Genomic DNA, 20,723 nt, shown 5'->3' with positions numbered 1-20,723 from the left:
AACGGGGGCTCTAGGCCTATCGCTGCTCAGAGGGGGAGTGGTGGGGCAGAAGGGAGCAGGGAGCATTTCCAAAGGGGCCAGCGGTGCGTTGGGGGGCTCTAAGCAGCCACAGGCATTTCCTTCAAGCCCCTGAATGTGCTTAGGCGCGACCAAGTGTGCCCCAGCAGCCCCTCTGGCTGAGCCCCAGGTGAACCCCCAGGGCATCTGTCGGTCTAACCCTGCGCTTCGCTCCTGTTCCCAGGCCGAGGGAGAGGTGGATGAAACTCGATTCAGCCCCTGGGAAGACTCTCGGCTTCCCTGCCACACCAACATTAATCTTCCTCCTCTCCCTCCCGGCTCTGCCTTCCCCACCTCTGGCTGAGGTGGAAAAAGGCCCCGATGAGGATGGAGGGCGTTAAGTTTCAGAGTGCATCTCGCTGGGTTTGTGATATTGATAAATGACGCAAAGCTGCCGAGGGGCCGGAGGAAAGAGAAGGCCACAGGGAGCAAGTGGAAATTGACGAGGCTTCCCTTGAGCCCTCGGCCCTGATATGGAGGGGAGGCGGGGGGGGGGGGCTGAGGGAGAGAAGGGGGCGTCCTTGCCAACCTTCCATACCCACGGCCGGCTCTAGCTGACCAGGAGAGGGGGTGAGCTGGGGGGGAGAAAGCTTTTCTCGGCCACCCCAGCGTCCCACAGATGAATTTGGGACTTGTGAGGACGTAGAAGGTCGCGGCAAGGACGGCCAAACCCCTGCCAGCCTCCCTCGCCCTGCGGCTTTTGGTTCTCATGTGCTTGGTGCACGGGGCAGAGGGAGGGAAACACGGAGGTCTCCCCAGAAAGGAGGGAGGGCCACCTTGGCAACGGGTGGAAATCCTGCAGGGGCAGCAGGAGAGGAAGGGGGAAGCTCCAGAGGGTTTTCCATTTCGGAGGAGTTCCTGCAGGGAGCGGCCTGGAGGCTGTCTTGGCACCCCTGCTGTGTGGCTGCCAGAAGTGCCACCTCGCCCCAGCGGTTGGGGGGGGAGAAGAGAGGTCTGGAGAGGGAGCAGCCCTCCCTGTGACCAAGCAACAGCGCTGGGGGGGCGCTTGTGTAACTGTGCTACTAATGCATTCACTGGCAGGAGGGATGGGGGGCTGGCGTGCAAAGAGGAAGGGGTTTAGTCACCTTCAGCAGAAGAGAGCAGGGGGTGCAGGAGGGAAACAGTTAGCTACTTGGGGGGAGGGGCCTCTGCTCCACTTCCCAGCCCCCCACTGTCCCCAACTCACCCACTAGGAGCGCCCCAAGAGCCAGCCGGCAGAGGAGAGACGCGGGTTGCTCCACCTGATTGGGGGGAACAGGGGGCTGCCACAGCAGGTATCAAGTGTGGCCTCCGGGCATTTTGCTGGAGAGGTCCTGCTGCCCCTCCTGCCCTGGGGGCTGCTTCTCAGCTTCCCTAATGTCCCCCCCACACACACACACACACACACCGTCCCCACTAGGGACCATAGATGGAAAGTCTTTGGCGCATCCCCTACCTTTCCAAAGGAAAGACTTCTTTGCGGGCGGGGGGGACCAGGAAGGGCTGGAGCTGCACTTCAAGGCTCCTGGGGGGTGTGAGGAACCCACGGGGGGGGGGGGGGAGGGAGGCAGGACCCAAGGCCCCTGAGGTGTGGAGCAGCTGGGCTGAGGTCCTGAAATGCTCCCTGGGGTGTGATGGCCCTTTGATGGCGTTCTCCCGCCAAGGTGGTGCTGCAGCTTCCTCTTCTCCCTCCGCCATGAAACCCATCCATCACAGCCCCCCCCGCTTCTGCCGGGCTAATTGTAACTAATGGCAGCCCCGGGTGCTGGGGAGATGGCCTCGCAAAGAGGCAGCACCTCTGGAATGTGGAAATCATTACCAGCCATCGGAGTTCGCAGGCTGGGGGGGAAGCAATTAGAGAGGGGGCGGACATCTGTCCTCAGCAGCTGGGGAAGCAGGAGGCCTGCCGGAGTGGCTGGCCTGGTGGAGAAGACTCTCGGACGCAGGGCATTTCCTCCATCCTTTGGGCAGAGCGGCGCCCCCAGGAACGGAGGGGCCCCTAGCCGGGGCTCGGCTCCAGCAAGGGCTTGGCAGGGCGGCTGCTCCCACGCCCGTGCCCCGCTGGTCCAGGACAGCCAATGGCCTTGTCGCCGCATTCCCACCTGTAGCTGAGCTTGGTGGGGCTTCACGTCTCCCATCTTCACGTGTGTTCGTGGTGCCACGGAGGGAGCCAGCCCCGCAGATGGGTTGCGTGAATGGATTTGGCCCCGGTGGAAATGGACTCAGTATGGTTTGGGGTCCTGGGTGAGACCAGCCAGAATGACCCTGGCAAGGCTAAGGAAGGATCTGGACCGCGCTGCCCTCTGGGGATCGTGTCTGGGCAGGGAAGGTAACCAGAATTAGCCCTGGATCCCTCTTGGAAGGGCCCTGCAGGGCTGGAGGCTCGGCTGAAAAGGCCCCAAACTCCTTGGAAGCAAAAGGCAGCTACAGCCACCCACTCCTCACGTCCACACGGGGGCCGGGATGGGGGGCCTCTCCCCTTTTCTCTGAGGCAGCCCCCGCGGCAAGAAAGACCGAAGCACGGCAAGAGCGGCTGCTGGCACCATCCCCAGGGCTCAGCGCAACTGGCATGGTGTCTCCTGGAGGCCAGGGAGGCTGTGCACGGCCCGGGGTGGCCAGAGGGTCTCTGCTTCCCCCTGGCGGAGGCGGAGGCAACTGGTCATCCAGGAGCCGAGGGACTGCAACCACAGCCCCCCCCCCCACGACCTCTCCAACCCCCAACCAGCCCGGCACCTTCCTTCACAGCAGCAGCCTCCGAGAGGACCAGCTCTTCTCGGAGAAGAGAGGCCCCCTCTCGCAGACCCGTTTGCAGAAGGGGTCTTTGCCGGCTGGGGCAGCCCTTCCCGTCTTTGCTCCCTTTGTTGGGGACAGTGCTGGGAGCACCTCCGGCTGCCAGTTCTAGCCATGCAGAACCAGGGTTACCCTTAAAGGGCACCCTGGCTTGGTGCGCACCCTTGCTGAGGCAGGCCCTTGAAAAAGTCCCCCTCCCCGAATTCCGGGTGCTCTCCCATCCAAGTCCTAACCAGACCAGCCCTGCTTAGCTTCTTAGGAATACAGTACTTGAGATATGCCGAAGCTTTAGTGGCATTAATCGCACGACTGAAGTCTTGGAGGACCTCCTGGGGAGCGAAAGGTGGGGTCTGCGCTCACAACTCTGATCCTGCATGGCCTTCAGAGCTGGGGGGCGGCTTCTGACACCATCGGTTTCCACCATATTCAGGTGCAACCGCAAGGAAGTTTTGCCGCGCCTTTAAACGGCCAGCCACGGACTCCACGAATCAAGGCAGCCCTCCCTGTGTCACAGTTTAGAACCGGGATGGGTGTCCCTCCTGTGCAGGGTCTGAAGAGGGGCCCACGTCTAGCCCTGCAAGGGGGGAGAGGCACTGCACCCCCAAATGGCCCCTGGGCCACCCCGGATCTTGCGCTCCGACTGCTGGGAAGAGATGGGTGGGAAGTTCTTCCTTCAGACTATTTTCTCAGGGCATAGTTTGCATGTTCCAAACAGTCCGCTTTCTTGCCAAAAAAAAAAATTTTTTTTGTTATTTCTCTCCACTGAGCTTCCTCGTCAAAGCTTCCTGAAGGCGCCAGCTGATCCCGGCCCCTTCCTGCCTCCCTGTCCCCCCTCCTCTCCTCTCGCATGTTCACACTTCGTCTTCTCTCGCTCAGCCGCCCAACTTAGCCTGGGAAGAAGAGGCAGATCCTGCCGGGCAGGGATGTCCCCCTCGGCAGTCCGCGGGTGCTGGCGCGGGATCCGTTCGGCCTTTTACTGAGCAAGAGGCGCTTCTGGGTGAGAAGCAGTGAGGACGAGCCACCCACTGCGGGCGCCCCCAGAGTGAAGGGCTTCTTGGTGGACCCACCAGAAGCTCGAGGAGGTAAGTCCTTGGGGTGAGTGCGGGCAGCATCCGTGGCTCGCCCCTGGCTCAAGCAAGGCCAGGACCTCCAGCACAGAGCGGCCCGACTAGACCAGGGTGCAGTCCTCCCTCTTGGCCAGATGGGAAGGGGGCCATTGGCTAGAATGCCCTTGCCTTGGTCACACGGGGGGACTTTTGCTCCCCAGGGAAGACAGCACTAAGAACCCCTCGCGTGTTATGGAGAAGATCGTCCCTTCCCGTCTGCAAGGTTGTGCCCTTCTGGTGGCCTTTCTCCAAAGGTGTCAGGGCTCTTTTAATCTGGATGTGGCTGCCCGAATCCCTCCCTTGGGGCCAAACCCGCCTGGGGTCTCTGCTCTCCGTGGGAGAAGAGCCTTGGGGCAGGGGGAGCTGCTGAGTTTGAAGCCAGAGTGGATGGCGATGTTGTTCAGCACGTCCCCGTGAAAAGGCCTTCGCGGGTGCAAAAGGGGCGGACAGAGCAGGAACTGTCCCTGCTGATGAAAGCTTAACGAATGCTTTGGCACCTCCGGAGCTGTGCACTTAGGGCTGCGATTCCATTTTCCTAAGCGCACCCTGGGAATTATCCAAGATTTTGCCTCCGACCTCTTATCCCCGCGAGTAGGTTTAGTCCCGGGCCGTGCTGGGTGGAGTCGAGGAAGTCTTACTGTGCAGGCGTACATTTCCCTCCTGCGTTCATTACTCATACGTTGCAAAATACAACCGTTTCCTAGATAAAGCTTTACACTTGTGGTGGAGGGTTCATTTGACGCGCCATCTAAAAATGCCACGTTCGCTCCAGGAACGTAACCAGAAGGGGTTATCGCTGGGCAGCAGGTCTCTTCGGAAACCACCGGCTTTACTCGCTGCAGGGAAAGCTCTGTAAAGTCCCTCCCGAGATAAAAGAGAAATCAGCCTTGAGAGAAGGCCCTGATCCGCTTACGGGGGCTGCAAAGAGCAGGAGAGAAAAGGTGTTGCGTGTGTTCAGCCACCCGGCGGATCCTGAGAGCCCCAGCAGGGTGAAACCGGGATCGTCTTTGGTGGGGCTCTAGGCTAGACTGGGGAGCGGAAAAACCATCTGGCTGAAAGGGGGTTCCAGGCAAAAGGTCCGGGCCCCTTCGCGATCTCTTCCCCCTACCGACCCAGTTTCCGTGTTGGGCCTCCTCCCCATTGCAAGCACGATGTGGGGAGTGGAGCCCGGGGGGCCTTGGAGAGCAGAGGTCCAAGCCTCGCCCTACCACCTTTGGCTGACGTTGCTCGTTTCTGATAAACAGGAAGCGGGACGTGAGGATGATGAGTCTTTTGGGGGGTAAACAGCAGCTTCCCACCTGGGGGGAGGAAAGAGGGGAGGCCTGGAGGAACCGAGCCAGAGGGTGATTCTCACCTCTCCTGCCTGCAGGGCACGGGCGGGCACCGCCTTTGCGTTTTAGGAGAAGGGGTGTTTTTGGGGTTGGGGGCACAGCCATTTCTTTGCTACGCTTTTGGGACGGGAACCGGTCTGGGGATCCCCCGGTGGTGCCGATGCCAGGCTATACGCCGAGGCGCCTGAGATGCCGTGCCCGCCTGCCGCCTGCCTCTTCCAGCCACGCCTGCCCTGCGTGTGCTTGGCAAGCCCCCTCTTCCTGCAGACTTGTTGCTTCTTCCTGACAGTCCCCTTCGGCTCTGGCCTGAGCGCGGCGTTTTCCTGCGATGAAGTCATGGGGACAGGCCCAGGCCTCGGGGAGCTGCAGATGGGACGAGAAGGCACGCGGATGTCAAAGGTTCTGCCTCCTAAGCCTTAGCAAATGCCCCGAAATCCTGGGGCCTTGAACCCAGGGCTGGTTTTCCCTCTTCTGAGGGGCTGAGCAGACCTCCGTCTGCCTCCTTTCAGCAAGCGGCTCCCGGACGACCGAATCCTCTCTCTGCCATGGCTGAGTTTGCAGACGCGCTACACGTGAGTCGGCTGCTGGGTGCCCTCCCGCCAGCTGGCAGGGCAGACCCGCTCTTGGTGGGTCTGCCTGGGTCGTGTTTTCAAAGCATTTGGAGAGAGCGAGGCCTATGGGCCACCCGCCCCCTCCCCGACGAGCCGCCTGGGCTTCAGGCAGGCGCACCTTTCATTTTTGCTCTCCGTCCATTACGGGGCGTAGGAGGAGGGAATTGGATCCGTGACTGGGCAGCCCCCAAGATATCCCGTCCGTCGCTTCCGAGAAATCTCTCTTGCAATCAAGTCAAGTTCTGGCAGCAGAGGACGGGGCGTGCGAGAGCCTCTTGGCCCTTGGCTCGCTTGCTTCCCACGCAGCGGTGCTCTGGGCTTCAGCTTTAATTCAAACCAGCTTTCCTCCTGCCCCTCCTTGTTCCCACTTCTCCCCCACCCCCACAGCTCCCCACTGGCCACGCCGGGGCTCGGCAAAGGCCTTGCAGCCAAGCCTTGCAGCTGCCAGATGGGAGCTCGCTGCCCCGTGCTTCTGGGGGCAGCCACCGGCTCCCCTTCTCTCCTCCTGAAATCCCAACAGCCAAACGGTCCGTCCGCCCAGAACTTCCTTGCTCGTAAAGGTGGAACGGAGTGGGTGACCCCGTGGGGCACCACGTACCCCGTTTCTTCTTTCCGCAGTTTATCTGCCTGCAGAAATGGTGACGCGGTTGGTGCAGCGGTGGCTGCCAAAAGGGCTGTAGACCACCAGGTGCTGCTTCCCAGGAATGTCTCTGTGCAACTGCCCGCGGACTGCAGGCAGCCGAGCCTTACTATACCCAGCCTGTTTTCGTACTGGTAGTAGCAAGCCTTACTTTCCTTGGCCCCAGTAGGGCCTTCTTGCAGAACGTTTGTCAGCCTCCCCGTCTAGCCTGCAGCCCTAAGATATCCTGGGGCCCCCCATCCGGGACAAGCCAAGTCCCACCCTGCTTGACGTGTTGCACTCAGCCAGGATCACTGGGGGCTGCCTCCTGCTTGGGGCGAGGTGTGACGGCTGCCCTCCTTTCGGCCTGCCCCAAACCTGCAGGGAGGTCCGCGGCTTGCGAAGGGGCAATCAGCTCGGTTTCCCACAGCCTCCATCTGGGAAGCATCAGGGTCGTTTCCTGTTTCCAGTCAGGCGAGGTGGGGGAGGGACGTGCCTCCCCCCACTGCTTAGCGCTTCGTTGAGGCTGTCCAGCTGAGCCCCTTCTAGGCAGAGCATCTATAGAGGCTTGGGGGGGGCGGCAAGGGGGCAGTGCTTATTCTGGAAAGGGGAGCTCCCGGGGCCAGTTAGCCTTGGGGACCGAGCTATATCGGGGCCAGGGCTGGGTCCTAGCAACCCAGAGGAACCGCGGGCCTTTGCTGAGCGAGAAAGCCGTGTTCGCACAGCTCCGGCTGCAGAATTCTGAAAGCGACGCCCTTGCTAGAAAAGATGGAATTGGGTCCCTTCCTGAGGTCTGGTTGAAGGACTGAGGTCTGGTTGAAGTCTGGTTGAAGATGGGCTTAATCCGGGGAGGGGGCAGCCCCAGGTGCCTTTCGAAGGGCTGTTGAATCTAGTTCTGATTGCGAAGACAGGCGTGGGCTGAGCACACAGCCCCAGGTCTCCCCAGGAGTCGGACAAGCCTCCGAAAGGCCCAGCCTGTGTTCGGTTCCTATCCAAGCAGGTGGGCGGGTCTTGCCCCCGAGACTCGCTCCGGCTTCCAGCTTTGCAGGCTTGCAAGCAATTTAGGGGGGGGGAGGACCCCTCCCCTTCTCCTCCTCTTCATGTTCCAGGAGACACGGGTGGTCCCTGGGCGTGAGGAAAGGCGGGGCAAAGGAGAAGCCCTCCTTTGCTTCTCTTGGCAACGGAGGGCATCTTTGGGCCGCTGGTGGGTCCCCGAGGGTGGCACAATTTTCCATCCGGTTCGGAGGGGCTTTTCCTGGGTTCCCTGGCCATGGGGCCCCTCAGCCATCGCCTCTGTGCAGCCACCTTCTGGTTACAGCCTGCATCAGGATTAGCATTTCTGCCCAACCTCCCAGCTCCTGGGCAGGGTCGGATGCTCAGAGGTTTGGGTGCGACGTTGGGAGGCCCAGACCCTCTTCTTCCCAGCCCATGTTCTTCCCCCTCCTTTCGGTGCTCCTGGGAGACCCGGCCCATGTCAGGAGGAGGGACCCGGGAACAGCCACGAAAGGGCTGCAAATCTTTGCTGTCTCAGCAAAGGGGACTAAGGGAATTGGCCGGAGAGGCTGCTGCTGCTGCCGCTCTGGTGCCAAAAGGAAGGGGGGGCACAGGAGGGAGCACACTGAGAGAGGGAAGGAGGCCTAACTCCTTCCCTGCCAGCTGTGGGAGCTGATGCTTTGCCACAGGAGTTCGTTTGGCACCATCAAAGTGACCTGTGTGGAAAACTGCCCGTCTCAAGCCGCAAGGAGCTGACTAGGGTCAGTGGTCATGCCTGGTCCTAGGAAAAGATGTCCACAGTGGCAGAAACTTCGATGCAGACTCTTTGCGTGACGGAAGCCCAGTTGGGGAAAGAGGGCTGGGCCTTCTGACCTAACATCCCAGTGGCTCCCTTCCCATGGCATGGCGGTCTTCCTGATCCAGCTTTCCCAGCTTTTGTTTCAAAGCCAAACCTTCTCGGTGTGTGCAAGTTGGGATCTTGGAATGGGAGGAATAGAAAAAAGAAGGGAAATCTGTTTTTCTGCTGATGCTGCCCCGCTGCCCTCGATAAAGGGTTTCCTCCAGGCCACTTGAGCATTTCCAAGCATCGGGGGAACCACCTCCCCGTCCTTCTCTGCTCATCCGTGCTTTCTGGGCCACACGCGATTGCCTCAGTTTCCACATCAAACCTCTTTCGGTGCTGTGGTGGTTTCTCAAAAGAATGCACTGGCCTGGGAGACAGCGGTCCTGTTCCATGGGGAGGCAGCTTTGGGGTCTCTGTGTTTGTCCTCCCTGCCTGCCTGCCAGCCTTCTTTCGGCCTCACCGAGAAAGCCCCAGGCTCTGCGCGTTTCCTGTTTTCACACAGGCGTTCCTGTGTTTATGTCCATCACGCTGGAAAGATGCCACAAGGGAGGCAGGGCAAAGCCAGGCGGTGTGAAATCAGCTCTCCAAACGGATCGATGTGGAACTCTTCTTTTTCCCAAAAGCGCGTTTCCAAAGCCGCTACTGGGGAAGTCCCGGGGCCTTTCACCCAGGCCCGCTTCTTTTGAACGCATCCAGGTCCTCTGGCTGGATGTCGGCTAGGAGAGCTGGCTAATAAACCCTCCTTTCTTTTTCACTCCTCTCTTGGAGAATTTTCATTTCCTGTCCTCGGTCTTCCAGATCAGGTTTGTGTACAGATTCCCAGGACTAAAAAGTCTCAGCTCGCTGGCATGAAGATTGGCTCTGATGGGACATGGCTCCTTGGCAGCCGTGCCCGTCCTCTCCATAACCGCCGCCACCCGGATGCCCTCCTTCCCGCCCTTTCAGTATTAAACGCGGGCAGTCTGGCTAACAGTCAAGGAATGCGGGTCCGAGATTCACCCAGCCGGGGCCCCTCCTGACAAGGGAAAGGAGACCCCCCCAGTTCACCCTCAGCATCTTTGCAATCACCATAAACCCCTCTTCGTTGTTCTCTCCGCTTAGGATGATCCCTTACCATTACTCCCTCCTGGTGCTGTGGCTGCAGCTGGATCGGGCCCAGTTGCTCAGCCCCAACGACCCCAACGTCTGCAGCTACTGGGAAAGGTGAGGAGCCGGGAAGGAGCAGCAGCAGCAAGGCCAGGGGCTGGAAGGGGCAGGGGAGCGCCGCCCCACTCTTTTAGGAAGAGACCATTTTTCCCCACCCAGATTTTGGGAAGCGCGTCTTTTCCCATTCCCCCATCATCCTGGCCGCGTCGGCCCCCTGCGTTCCAGAGCGGTGGGCGAGCGGTGGCCGAACACCCGGCTCCCTTCAAGGTGCGTGTTGATCCTCCCAGTTTCACCACCGTGTCCAAGGAATCCTTCGTGCAGCCCTTTGTCCAGGAGGCCAAGCAGCCCTGCAAAAGCCCGGCGTGGCTCTCGGCAAAGACCTGCCCTCAGCACAGGTGAGGGCGGACTCTCCTGCCGCAGCGGCCCCTGCGGCAGCTGGGAGACCCCGGCTGGGTGGTGGCGCAGGGCCGGCCTTCCCGGATGCAGTGCCCAGCGGCCTTTCCTCTTGGCGCTTTCAGAGTCCTGTACAAGGCAGCCTATCGGCAAGGCGTAAAGGTGGACTACCGGCGACGCCAGCACTGCTGCCAGGGTTTCTACGAGAGCAACGACGTCTGTGTCCGTAAGCCCCTCTCCACGCGGTGACTCCCCTCCGTTGGGCTGCTGCGGAAGGGGAGACGGTCTGCACCCCCAGCCTCGTGAGATGGCTGGCCGCGGAAAGCGAAGCAGGGCCAGGGTTGGAAAGGAATGAGGCGGGAGACCACCAGGAGATCCCCACGGGGGAAGCAACACAGCAGGGCGGGTGATGCCATTCTTTCTCCCCTCCCGGCTCCAGCTCGGTGTGCCCAGGAGTGTGTGCACGGGCGGTGCGTGGCTCCGGACCAGTGCCAGTGCGAGCAGGGGTGGCGGGGCCCAGACTGCTCCAGTGGTGAGTCACCCCCTTGAGCTGATCCTCTGGGCCCAGAGCTGAGAGAGGCTGCCTGGCTAGAAAGACTTCGGGGGGACTGGGAGGTCAGAGGAGCAGAGGGGCTGGCTCGGCAACCCTGGGGCGGATATGGGGCCGGGCCTTCCCCTTGTCCAGACCTGCTCGTTCAGGGCACTGGAGAGCCAGGGGCGAGGGGGCCAGGAGCTGAGAGGGCCACCGATGCTCCCGGAGCAGGCTGGATCAAGGCCCCAAGGACTGCCCCGACTCTCTTTCCTCCAGAGTGCAGCAGCCAATCCTGGGGGCCCAACTGCCAGAACCCCTGCACATGCTTGAACGGAGGCAGCTGTGACCCCCTGAGTGGGGCCTGCGCTTGCCCCCCGGGCTACCGCGGGCGGGAGTGCCAGGAGCCCTGTGCCACGGGGACCTACGGCCAAGAATGCCGGCTGGACTGCCACTGCAGGAACGGTGCGGGCTGCGACCACGTGACCGGCGCCTGCCTCTGCTCTCCGGGCTATGCTGGGCCCCAGTGAGTGGTGGGAAGACAGGGCAGAGGTGCTGGGCTGGGCAACCCGGGGGCGGAGCGAGGGGCTTCAGTTCTGGGGGCTGAAGTCCACCCATCTTAAGCGGCCGAGGTTGAGAAACACCGTTCTGTGGTTTGCACCGAAGGCGAGAGGTCCATTTCCTACCGAAGCAGGATCGTTACCGCCTTGGCGCATACGGTGGCCTTGAATCCACCCCGCGGGGCTCACCTTCTTTCCTCTCCCTTCCAGCTGCGAGATCCCCTGCGCCAACAGCACCCATGGATTCCAATGCCCGGCCTCCTGCCCCTGCCAGAACGGGGGCATTTGCCACCCCCCCACATCCAGCCAATGTGCCTGCCCCCCTGGATGGATGGTAGGTGGGGGGGGCAGGGAGGTGGACCCCCAAACCTCTAGCCTGGGAGCCAGAAACGTTCCCCGGCCCCTTGCAGAGGGGGCTGAAAAAACCTGATTCTTTGTGGTCGATTCCACCTTCCTCTCTTCGGAACAGAAACCCGGAGGGGAGGAAGGGCTGTTGGCCAACAGAGTTCGAAGTGACACCAGTTCCTGCCCTCTCTCCCCCCGTAGGGCGACATCTGCTCCGCCCGGTGCCCCGATGGGCGCTTCGGCTCCAGCTGCCAGGAGGAGTGCCAGTGCCACAACGGAGGCCAGTGTGACCCCGATTCGGGCCAGTGCCGCTGTGCCCTGGGCTACCTGGGAGAGGAGTAAGTATCCCCTCTGCAGGTGCGAGGGTCTGCGCAGGGCCGCGTTAGTCCTCCCGATGGCCTTTGCTGACCACCCGCCTGCTGAGGATGGCAGGAGCCTCGTTTCCAACTCTCAGGAAGGAATTGCTCCAATTCCCCTCAAGTCCCGCGTCAGGGTCTTTGAGACGGATTCAGACACACTGGAATAGGCTCAGAGAAGGGCCACGGGGATCATCGGGAACCAGGAACTAAGATGCAGGAGAGCACGGGGACATTTCGCTTTGCACACAGAAGAGGAAGGAGGGAGCCCGGATGGTGGTCTTCCAACGCCAGCGCGCTCGTGCCATGAGAGAAGGCCGCGTTTGTTCTCCCTTCTGCAGAATAAACCTTTCAGTGACAGACAGGCGCGTTCCCACTGAAAACGTGCTAACAATAGTAGCCACTTGAGAAGGAAACCATTTTCCACAGAGATGGAAGGTCTTATCAGACGTGTTCGAGCAGAGGCATCTGTTTTGGAAATCGGCTCTGTGGCCCTGAGCCTCCTCCAGCACGGGGCTTCTAGGGCCCCCCACCCAAGTGACCTCCCGTCTTTAGCTGCGATGGCAACTCGGTGCCTGGCGTGGTCCCTGGTGGCCACCAGCAGAGGCTTCTGCCCAGCTGCGTGCCCATTGACGGGACCCTCTTCCACGGGAAGTCCCGTCGGCCCAGGCCAGTCGCCCTGTCTCTGCTAAAAGTAGCAACAGCCATTTGTAACCCCGGTCAGTGTTAATGGAGGAAGCATGTTCGTTACCAGTTAGGTTGGCTCCAGTGAGGAGGAGGAGGAGGAGCAAGCGTTGAGGAAGGAAATGCAGCTTTGTAGAAGGAGCTGCAAACAATGCGATGCTCCTGGGGAAAGATTTGAAGGTTGTCCACGTCTGAGAAGGGTGGGGAGGAGCTCACAGGCGGGGCCCTTGCTGCTCTCTTAAAGGCTGGGCCATGCGGCCGGGGAGCCCTTGGCGATCACACCCCGCCAGCCTCATCTTGGACTAAATTCCCTGCAGATTAGAGCCAAGAGGATACCCCTTTGCAAGGGTGAGGGACAGGCCAGTGAAGCTTTTGCGTGGACGGAAGTTGCCCCCCAGTGTAAAGGGGGCTCTGAGTTGGCTCTGGTGCATCCCTGTTCTGGATTGGCATTCCAAGCCTGGCATTGCGGAGGTGGGCGTGTTCTCCGTTCTCCTGGCGCCGTCACCCACTTGCCCCATCTCCCCCCTCCCTCCCTCCCTCCGCCAGATGCCGCGAGAAGTGCCCCATCGGCAAATACGGGCAAGACTGCAGCCAGACCTGCGACTGCACCAACGGGGGCCACTGCTTTCACATCAGCGGGGGCTGCCTGTGCGAGGCCGGGTTCTACGGCAGCCGCTGCGAGGAGCGCAAATGCCTCCCCGGGCTGTATGGGCTCAGCTGCAACTTTCCTTGTCTCTGCGACCCTCAGCGCACGCAGAGGTCAGTCCCAAGGCCCCCGAGGCCCCCGCCCAGCCTGCCTTTTCCCCTCCGCGTTGATGGGAAGGCTCGCAAGGCGGGAGAGCGAGCTCTGGCCCCGGTGGGGAAATCCCACATCGGGTTCCGCTGCCAAAGGAAGGGACGGCCGGGGAAGGCAGAAGGCCCCGTTGCGCAGACCAGCTCCAGAGCCCGTCTGTGGTTCCCGGGGGTTGAATGCAAGCCAGTAAATGCTGGCCGGAGTTGCCTCCGGGGGGAAGCCACCGCTAGAGGGAACCCCCTGCCGCGCCGACGGCCTCCTGGGTTTCTCAGGGTCAGCCCCCCGGATGGGCACGGTCTCTCTGCTTGCCTCCGCAGCTGTCACCCCATCTCTGGAGAATGCTCCTGCAAGGCAGGGTGGGCTGGCCTCTACTGCAACGAGACATGCCCCCAAGGCTATCACGGCGTCCGATGCCAGGATCCCTGCCTGTGCCTGAACGGGGGCACTTGCGACGGCGAGACGGGGCACTGCAGCTGCCTGCCTGGCTATACGGTGAGCCCCTCTTGGAGGCTGGGGGGGGCATTTTCTGGAGCCCAGCTGGATCCCCTGACCGCTTTCCTCTTGGGCAGGACAAGCACTGCTCCAGGCCGTGCCCGGAAGACACTTACGGGGCGAATTGCTCCCAGGAGTGCAACTGCCAGAACGCCTTAGGCTGCGCTCCAGCAGATGGGACCTGTGTCTGCAAGGAAGGTAGGGCCTCATCCTGGAAGGGCGAAACGGGAAGGAGATGCAGAGGCAGGGACGGGCGTTACCCTGGTCTGTGAGTTCCAGCCATTTGTAAGAGAGAAGGCGCAGTGCCAAGAATCCAGACCTCGGGCCGGTTGCCGCTCACAAAGTCTCCTGCGAATCTCTCCCCCTCTGTTTCCTCTCCTCCCCGCCAGGCTGGCAGGGAGCAGCCTGTTCTGACCCCTGTCCTGCGGGTACCTGGGGGGCCGGCTGCAACCAAACCTGCCCCTGTGCCAACGGAGCGACCTGCAGCCCCGTCGACGGACGATGCACCTGCAGCGCTGGGTGGCAAGGCAGCCAATGCACGCAGCCATGCCCGGTAAGAGCCCTGGGGAAAGAGCTTGGGTGCCAGCCTGGCGGGGTCTGGATGTTACTCTTCCTCGATGGACCCGCCCCTGGGTTGCTCCCGAGTCTGCCATAAAGGGCAGCGTTTTCCCACATCCTTGGGGGTGGCTGCGATCGGCTCTTAGGTGGGGAAGCCCCGGCAGAAACCAGCCTTCGCCCGTCTTCCTGTCGCCCTTGTTCACGCGCAGAACTGGTTCTACGGGCTGGGCTGCAGCGGGAAGTGCGCCTGCGAAAATGCCGCTGGCTGTGACCCTGTCACCGGACAATGCCGCTGCCTCCCTGGATGGAAAGGTAGGGAGGAGGCCGGCTGGTGTGTCAGCCAGCTGAAGGGCCGGGGCGGGCCTGGTGGGGGCTTCCATCTCATTTGCTGGAGGAGGACCCGGTAGAGCTTGGGCAGGTCAGTCCAGGCCCTTCTGACTTTGGCCCCAGGAAAGGAAAAGCCGGGTCTCTTCTGAGTCCAAACCTGGCAGAGCCTTCGTGCCACCTGCAGGACGGGCAGCCGAGTTTATCTGGCTCCGTGGGGTGTGGGGGGAAGGCCCTGTGACCTCTCTCCTTCTCCCCCAGGACCCCGTTGCAGCCAGCCGTGTGCAGAGGGCCTGTGGGGGGACCAGTGCCGCCAGCCATGCTTGTGCAAGAATGGTGCCAGCTGTTCCCCCAAGGATGGGGTCTGTGAGTGCACCCCTGGCTTCCGGGGGCCCACCTGCCAGCGGCGTAAGTAAAGCAGCCTTCCTTCCTCTGTGGGGCAGCTCAGAGAATCACCCTCACCCTCTGGAGACCTGGGTAGCAGCCATGGGCTTTAGATGGCATCCCCCCCCCCACTTCAACTGCTGGGGAGGGGATGGGGGGCAGGCCTGCTTGCAAACTGCAGCATCTGTCTCCCTGCCCGGATCTCTGAAGTGCCAGTCTTTGCTCTTCATGGCAAAGGATGGAAGTCGAGCTGGTCCTCTGACACACACCTTCCCTGCCAGCAGACTGATCCCCCTCCTCTTCCCCTCCCCACCGCCCCCGCCCTCCCTGCAGCCTGTCAACCTGGCCGTTATGGCAAGAAGTGCTCTGTGCCCTGCAAGTGTGCCAATCACTCCATCTGCCACCCCGTGGATGGCTCCTGTGATTGTCCTCCTGGATGGACGGGCAGCGATTGCTCAAGACGTAAGCCAGGGGCCAAACCGAGTGGGGGCTCAGGCCTTCTGGCTTGAGATATCCCGCGATGCCCCACAACGGTTGGGAAGGGTCTTGGAAGGGGGGCATTCTCCCACTCAGTCTGTGGGCAGGGCGGTGTCGTTCGAGCCTCCTCGGGGACGTCCCAACCTTGCTCAGCCAACACTCATTTTGTGGGTTGGTGCAATCCACGAGTTCGTGCCATGTGCCAAACCGCCGGGTCTCTTTGCAGGCTGCGCTGCCGGGTCCTTTGGGAACAACTGTAGCTCCCGGTGCCAGTGCCAGAACGGGGCCTTCTGTGACCCAGGCACAGGTGTCTGCTTGTGCCCAGCAGGCTACACTGGCACTCACTGTGAGACCGGTAAGCGTGGAGTCACGTCCCATCTTCTCCAGAATCCTCTTTCGGGCCCAGGAATGAGCAAAGTAAACATAACCCAGTCCTGGGATGCTCCTGGTTGTCTGTCTGTCTCTCTTTCTTTTTCTCTTTCTTTCTTTCTCTCTTTCTCTTTCTCTTTCTCTCTCTTTCTTTCTTTCTTTTTTTTCATCTCCTCCTGGAGGGGCAGTCTTTGCCTATCCTGAAAGGGAATGAGAGACTGTACCAGGGCAAAAGAAATTCTTGGGGGCTTTGACCACCCAGGGGGCACTGATGTGGGAGGACAGTCTCTGGGCAGGAGAGGCAGACCCCCGAAGGAAAGCCAAACCTTGAGTGAACGTGGGCTCTAAATAGACACAGCTGCCCACCCCGCCACTTGGTCCGAGTGTCCCTGGCAAAGATAAAGGGGTTTTGTGGTCTTGAGAGGAAGGCTGGAAAAGACCCCCCACCACACCCACGCAATTCTCAAGTGGTCCCCATTGGCCCTGCTGAGGAGACCCTCGCCCTCCTGGCCAGAAGCCGCACCACGTCTCTCTTGTTCCTTGCACACCTCACAGGCGGCCCCGATCACCCCCTCACCATGGTGCCAGCCTCGCCAGCCGCCACCTCCTCCCTGGGTGCCGTGATTGGCATCGTCATCCTGGCCGCCTTGCTGGCGGCTGTGCTGGTGCTGTTCTTCTGTTACCGGCAGTGGCAGAAGGAGAAGGAGAACCGGCACGTTTCCGTGGCCTACACCACGGGGAGAACGGACAGTTCGGAGTACGTCGTCCCTGGTGAGCGCGTGGCTGGGGAGAGGGGAGGATGTTGGGGACCGAGTTAAGAGGGGAGAGGGACAGCCCCCCAGAATGGGCAACCAGTGTGTGCCAACCTCTGCGTGGCTCCTCTGTGCCCCGGTTGACTGCGCCCTCAGAGAGCTTTCCAGACACGTGGGCGAAGCCGAGCACATTCCCAAGCCTATAACCCGAGCAAACGGCTCTTGTCTTTCCAGATGTGCCTCCCAGCCACATCCATTACTACTCGAACCCCAGTTACCACACCCTCTCACCGTGTTCCCCCAGCTTCCCCCTCCCACGCAGCTCGGAGCAGCCCGGCAAGGTAAGGACCCCGTAGGGCTGAAACAGGCTTCCTCCACGGACACGAAGAGGTGGCTTGGGGGCAAGGCTTCGAGTGGGCAGGTGTGGGCATCCGTGGGAAAGCTGCCCCTTTCTTATCCTGTAATCTGCACTTCCCTGGATTTCTCCCTAAGCATTCAAAGCGTTTTCCTTCTGCGGACGTTCCTCCGCTTGCAACTTCGTATTGGATGGATGGCCCCTTTTCTTTCTCTTCCCCCCATGGTGCATCGCTCTCTGGCCCACACAACGGGCCGGGCCCTGCCTGGCCCCCTTTGCCCCACCTCCCCTCACGGCCCTTCCTCCTCCAACCCGTGCAAGCCACCAAGAGCCACGTTTGCTCCGATCCACAGAGCCTGGAGCGGGACTGGTCAGGACTGCACGGAGCCGACTGCAACACCACCTTGCCCAGCGATTGGAAGCACCACCGGGGCAGCCCAGCCCTCAGCGGCAGGGGGCACGGTGAGTGCCTGGAGGGGGGCAGGTTGGGCAGGGAGAGGAAAGCGCTGCACCAGAGCCCCGTTAGCCACTCAACCTCCTAATCCTAACCCTTGGCCCAAATTGCTGCTCTTCTACAGACCAAGACTAGCCCACCACGCCGCAGCTGCGCTCACGGGGGATCTAGGGCGTTCCTTCTTACTTGCACACATCAACACTTCCCTCAGAACAGATATCCCAGAGCTGTCTTCCATGATTTGAGAAAATTGAAAAAGACCACGGAAAGGTGGTTGGGAGGAGGTTCTTTCGAGGGCCTCAGCCCCCGTTCTTCTTGCGCATCCATTCCCCCTTGTTCCAAGCCCCAAAGCCAATTCCAGCTGATCGGACGGCTCCCTTTTCTGCAGGGGGAGGCTACCTGGACCGGAGTTGCAGCTACACCGACGGCCTTGGGAAATACCGCTGCCAAGGTAACGAGTTGCAAAGGTGGACTTTCCCATGACTTTTGGGAGAGAATGGCTGCTGGGTGGCCGAGCATAGCCGCTGGTTGCTGCTGGAACAGCAGCCTTCTAGGTCAGTGTTGTCCAAACTTGGCCACTTTAAGATGAGTGGACTTCAACTCCCTGGCTGGGGAATTCTGGGAGTTGAAGTCCACTCATCTTAAAGTGGCCAGGTTTGGACAACACTGCTCTAGGTGGACGCGAGGCTGCTTTGGGGGCCTAACTAGGTCCACCAAGAGAAGCCAGGATCGTCCTCTGGCACTGTCCCCTTCTCCCCAACCACACCAAAGTTGGGCTGAGCCTGCAAGACTGGCAGTGCCAAGGTTTGGTCTGCCAGACCCAGCCAACACCCCGCTTGACCTCTGGCCTCTCTCGCTCCTAGTGCACGCCAAGGAGACGCCCTGGGGTCAGAGTGACAGCTCGCTAAGCAGCGAGAACCCCTACGCCACCATCAAGGACTGCCCTGGCCCCACTGGCAAGCTCCTGGAGGGCAGTTACATGGAAATGAAGTCCCCCTCCAAGCGTGAGAAGTCCTACGCGGAGATTGGGCTCTTCGAAGAGACTTCCTGCAGCCCCACGAGCAAGGAAGAGGAAGGTACTGGGGCGGGCAATATCGGCAGGGTGCCTCCACCACGCGGGGCATAACGGCGGGTGCTTCCACCACCATGCCCCCTTTCTGCAACTTCTGGCTCCAGAGAGCGGCATTCATACCTAGAAGCTTGGCTGGGTTGGGTTTCATTTATTGGCCTTTGGCCCTGGTGTTTTTGCAGAAATATAAACTCGTAACATCCCCCCAACACCATAAAATCGCAATAGAAGATAAGCTCATTGTGATCAGTTAAAAAAAAAAAACACCCATGTTTTAGGCCAATCACTCCATTTTAAAGAAATCTTGGTGGATTCAAGGGATGGTGACCCATGACATCTGCGAGCAATGGATGGTTTTGAAGGGGGAAAGGTTTTCAAAGGGGAGGGGTTTAAGATGCGACGGCGGGGCTGTCCATAGGCAAAGTTGGATGTCCAACTTTTAATGGGAGGTCCACAAGCATCCTCTTGCACTTCGAGTTTGCAGTTTTCAAGGCTGATCTGCAGCCCTAACAGCTGGAACTTGCTGCTATAAAAAAGGGCAAAAGTTAGCATGACAGGAGTCTTTTCTTTTTCAAAAAAAGAAAAAAATTGGGGAGGGGGAGATGAGGTGGAGCAGCAGAACGACGGAGCTCCTTTCCCCCCTCCTGCACCCCTCCGGCTCACGATGACCTAGAGAAATTCCCCGACCCCCGTGACTTTCTCGATGCTGAGATACCCCAAATTGCAGCACGCCTGTTATCTGTTTCTTCACACAAGCTGGACTTGGAAACTGCCCTGAGTCACAGCGGGGTTTGTGGGGGCTTCAGGTTCAGCCCCCACAAATGCGTAAACCCTGTTTTGGGGCTTGGGAAACTTGGTCTTAGGGATTCATGTGAAATGTGGACTAGACGTGGCTGTGGTTCAATCCATGAACCGTAGATAGGTGGAACTCAAGCAGCGCTGGGTCGGGGGGTTGAAGTGCCTGGAGGTGGAAGGAGGGACGGTTTGTGGGCATCATCTCTCCTTTGCCCTCATCCTCTTTTCTCCTCTCCCCCCCCAGCGAATGCTTTGGCCGCAGAAGGCGCCTTGCAAGCGGCTCCAGCCATCCCCCCCAACCACTACGATTCTCCCAAAAACAGCCACATCCCCAGCCACTACGACGTGCCTCCGGTCCGGCACTACCCGCCGTCGCCTCCACTCCGAAGGCAAGCCCGGTGAGGCCTCCGCCTGCTCGCCGCTGCCTGCTCCGGGCGATCTCCGCAGGGAAGGACTGTGAGCCAGGATGGCTGGTGCATCAGCAATGGACCGTGGGACGGCCTCCACAAAGAGGCAGCGGACGTGGCTCGGCGAGACAGGCCCACTTGGGGTGTCGGGGGGCTTCGCTCCAGCCCGGCTTCCAAGGGAGGGGTGAGCAAGCCCTGGCCTCGCCTCCGGGCCTCGGTCCCTCCCCATCCCACCTCTCCCGCTGCAGAGAGGAAGCACCGGCCAAGATCCGGAAAAAGCTGCAAGTGGCGGGGTTGGGTATCCCAGGAAGACCGTCCCCCGTCAGAGATCTCCTTGGGGCCTGCGTGTTCCTTCTGCCAAAGGGGAACGGCTGGATTTGGGGCTGGGGAGTTGCTTTGGGAACCATTCCCCGAGGTCGGTCCACGGGGCTCTCGGACTTCGCCATTGGCATTCAGAGGCTTGAGCAGGCTCTCTCCCTCCACCCTCTTATGGCACCACCGTGGCCACTGAGCGTGTCTCTAGAGCAGTGTTTCTCAGCTTGGCCGCTTGAAGATGGGGGGACTTCAACTCCCAGAATTCCCCATGCTGGCTGGGGAATCCTGGGAGTTGTAGTCCACCCATCTTCAGGGTGGCACTGACTCGACGTGCAAGATTGAGAAACACTGCTCTAGAGCCTTTGTGCCACGTGAGAAAAGTTCTCAGGTTTGGACTGGACTGCTGGGCGCGGTTTCGAAGCCTGCATTAGGAAGGGGTGCCCGAAGAGGGAAGTTTCCAAAGGGGAGGGGCCGCAGCCTGCCCCTCCTGCCCTCCCTGGCCTGAGCTACAGTTCCCAGAAGCCACAACCGGACCCCGACACTGGAATTCAGCCCCAGCTGGAACGGCTCCGTCTCCCTGGCCTAACTGTGGCCCCCACCACTCGTCCAATTCTTGATGGGTTTGCTCACTTCCAACTCCCCTTTCTGACTACAGAAAACCAGTTTGGGGGCAGAATTAAGTGAGGAGGGGTCCCTGTCCCTTCGCCGGCCGAAGAGAACATCCGGGAACCGGGTCCAGCAGAGCGGATGGAAGGAAGCACCGGGGCGCCTTCTGCTGTTCTGGGTCCCTCCAACAGCTGAATAAAAACATTTGGGTGGTTGCATTTCTCCTCTGT

The 20,723-nt window shown here is 60.7% G+C and overlaps 1 protein-coding gene across 5 annotated transcripts; it reads left to right on the top strand.

The window, feature by feature from the left end:
* The first annotated feature begins 3,644 nt into the window (after positions 1-3,644).
* PEAR1 (platelet endothelial aggregation receptor 1) lies at positions 3,645-20,711 on the top strand. 5 transcript variants are annotated; one of them, XM_088137097.1, is made up of 22 exons: positions 4,350-5,662; positions 9,432-9,533; positions 9,702-9,871; positions 9,995-10,095; positions 10,309-10,401; positions 10,678-10,924; positions 11,169-11,292; positions 11,505-11,641; positions 12,890-13,102; positions 13,454-13,628; positions 13,706-13,826; positions 14,018-14,181; positions 14,396-14,498; positions 14,772-14,918; positions 15,228-15,356; positions 15,598-15,726; positions 16,296-16,511; positions 16,727-16,833; positions 17,201-17,309; positions 17,690-17,752; positions 18,165-18,377; positions 19,410-20,711. In XM_088137097.1, the coding sequence occupies exons 1-22, from the start codon at positions 5,453-5,455 to the stop codon at positions 19,565-19,567; spliced, it is 3,231 nt and encodes a 1,076-aa protein (XP_087993223.1). In that variant the 5' UTR covers positions 4,350-5,452; the 3' UTR covers positions 19,568-20,711. The 5 variants fall into 5 exon arrangements, with proteins under 5 accessions (XP_087993221.1, XP_087993219.1, XP_087993223.1 ...); XM_088137098.1 differs by having other exon boundaries at positions 5,549-5,662; positions 9,764-9,871; XM_088137095.1 differs by lacking the exon at positions 4,350-5,662 and adding an exon at positions 3,645-3,908 and having other exon boundaries at positions 9,764-9,871; positions 12,890-13,628.
* Positions 20,712-20,723: the final 12 nt, after the last annotated feature.

Source organism: Python bivittatus, unplaced genomic scaffold, assembly GCF_059951505.1.
Source record: "Python bivittatus isolate LINGU-HERP-01145 unplaced genomic scaffold, Pbiv_v1 ctg000180_np1212, whole genome shotgun sequence".
NCBI classification, from domain to species: Eukaryota; Metazoa; Chordata; class Lepidosauria; order Squamata; family Pythonidae; genus Python; species Python bivittatus.
The sequence above is the reverse complement of the archived record's forward strand: the minus strand, read 5'-3'. Positions and strand labels throughout refer to the sequence as shown.

Coding starts and splice junctions, on each gene's coding strand:
- PEAR1 (XM_088137093.1), top strand. CDS start 5,453: ATGCCGTGCCCGCCTGCCGCCTGCCTCTTCCAGCCACGCCTGCCCTGC. Junction 9,872..9,994: donor AAGACCTGCCCTCAGCACAG/GTGAGGGCGGAC, acceptor TGGCGCTTTCAG/AGTCCTGTACAAGGCAGCCT. Junction 10,096..10,308: donor GAGCAACGACGTCTGTGTCC/GTAAGCCCCTCT, acceptor TCCCGGCTCCAG/CTCGGTGTGCCCAGGAGTGT.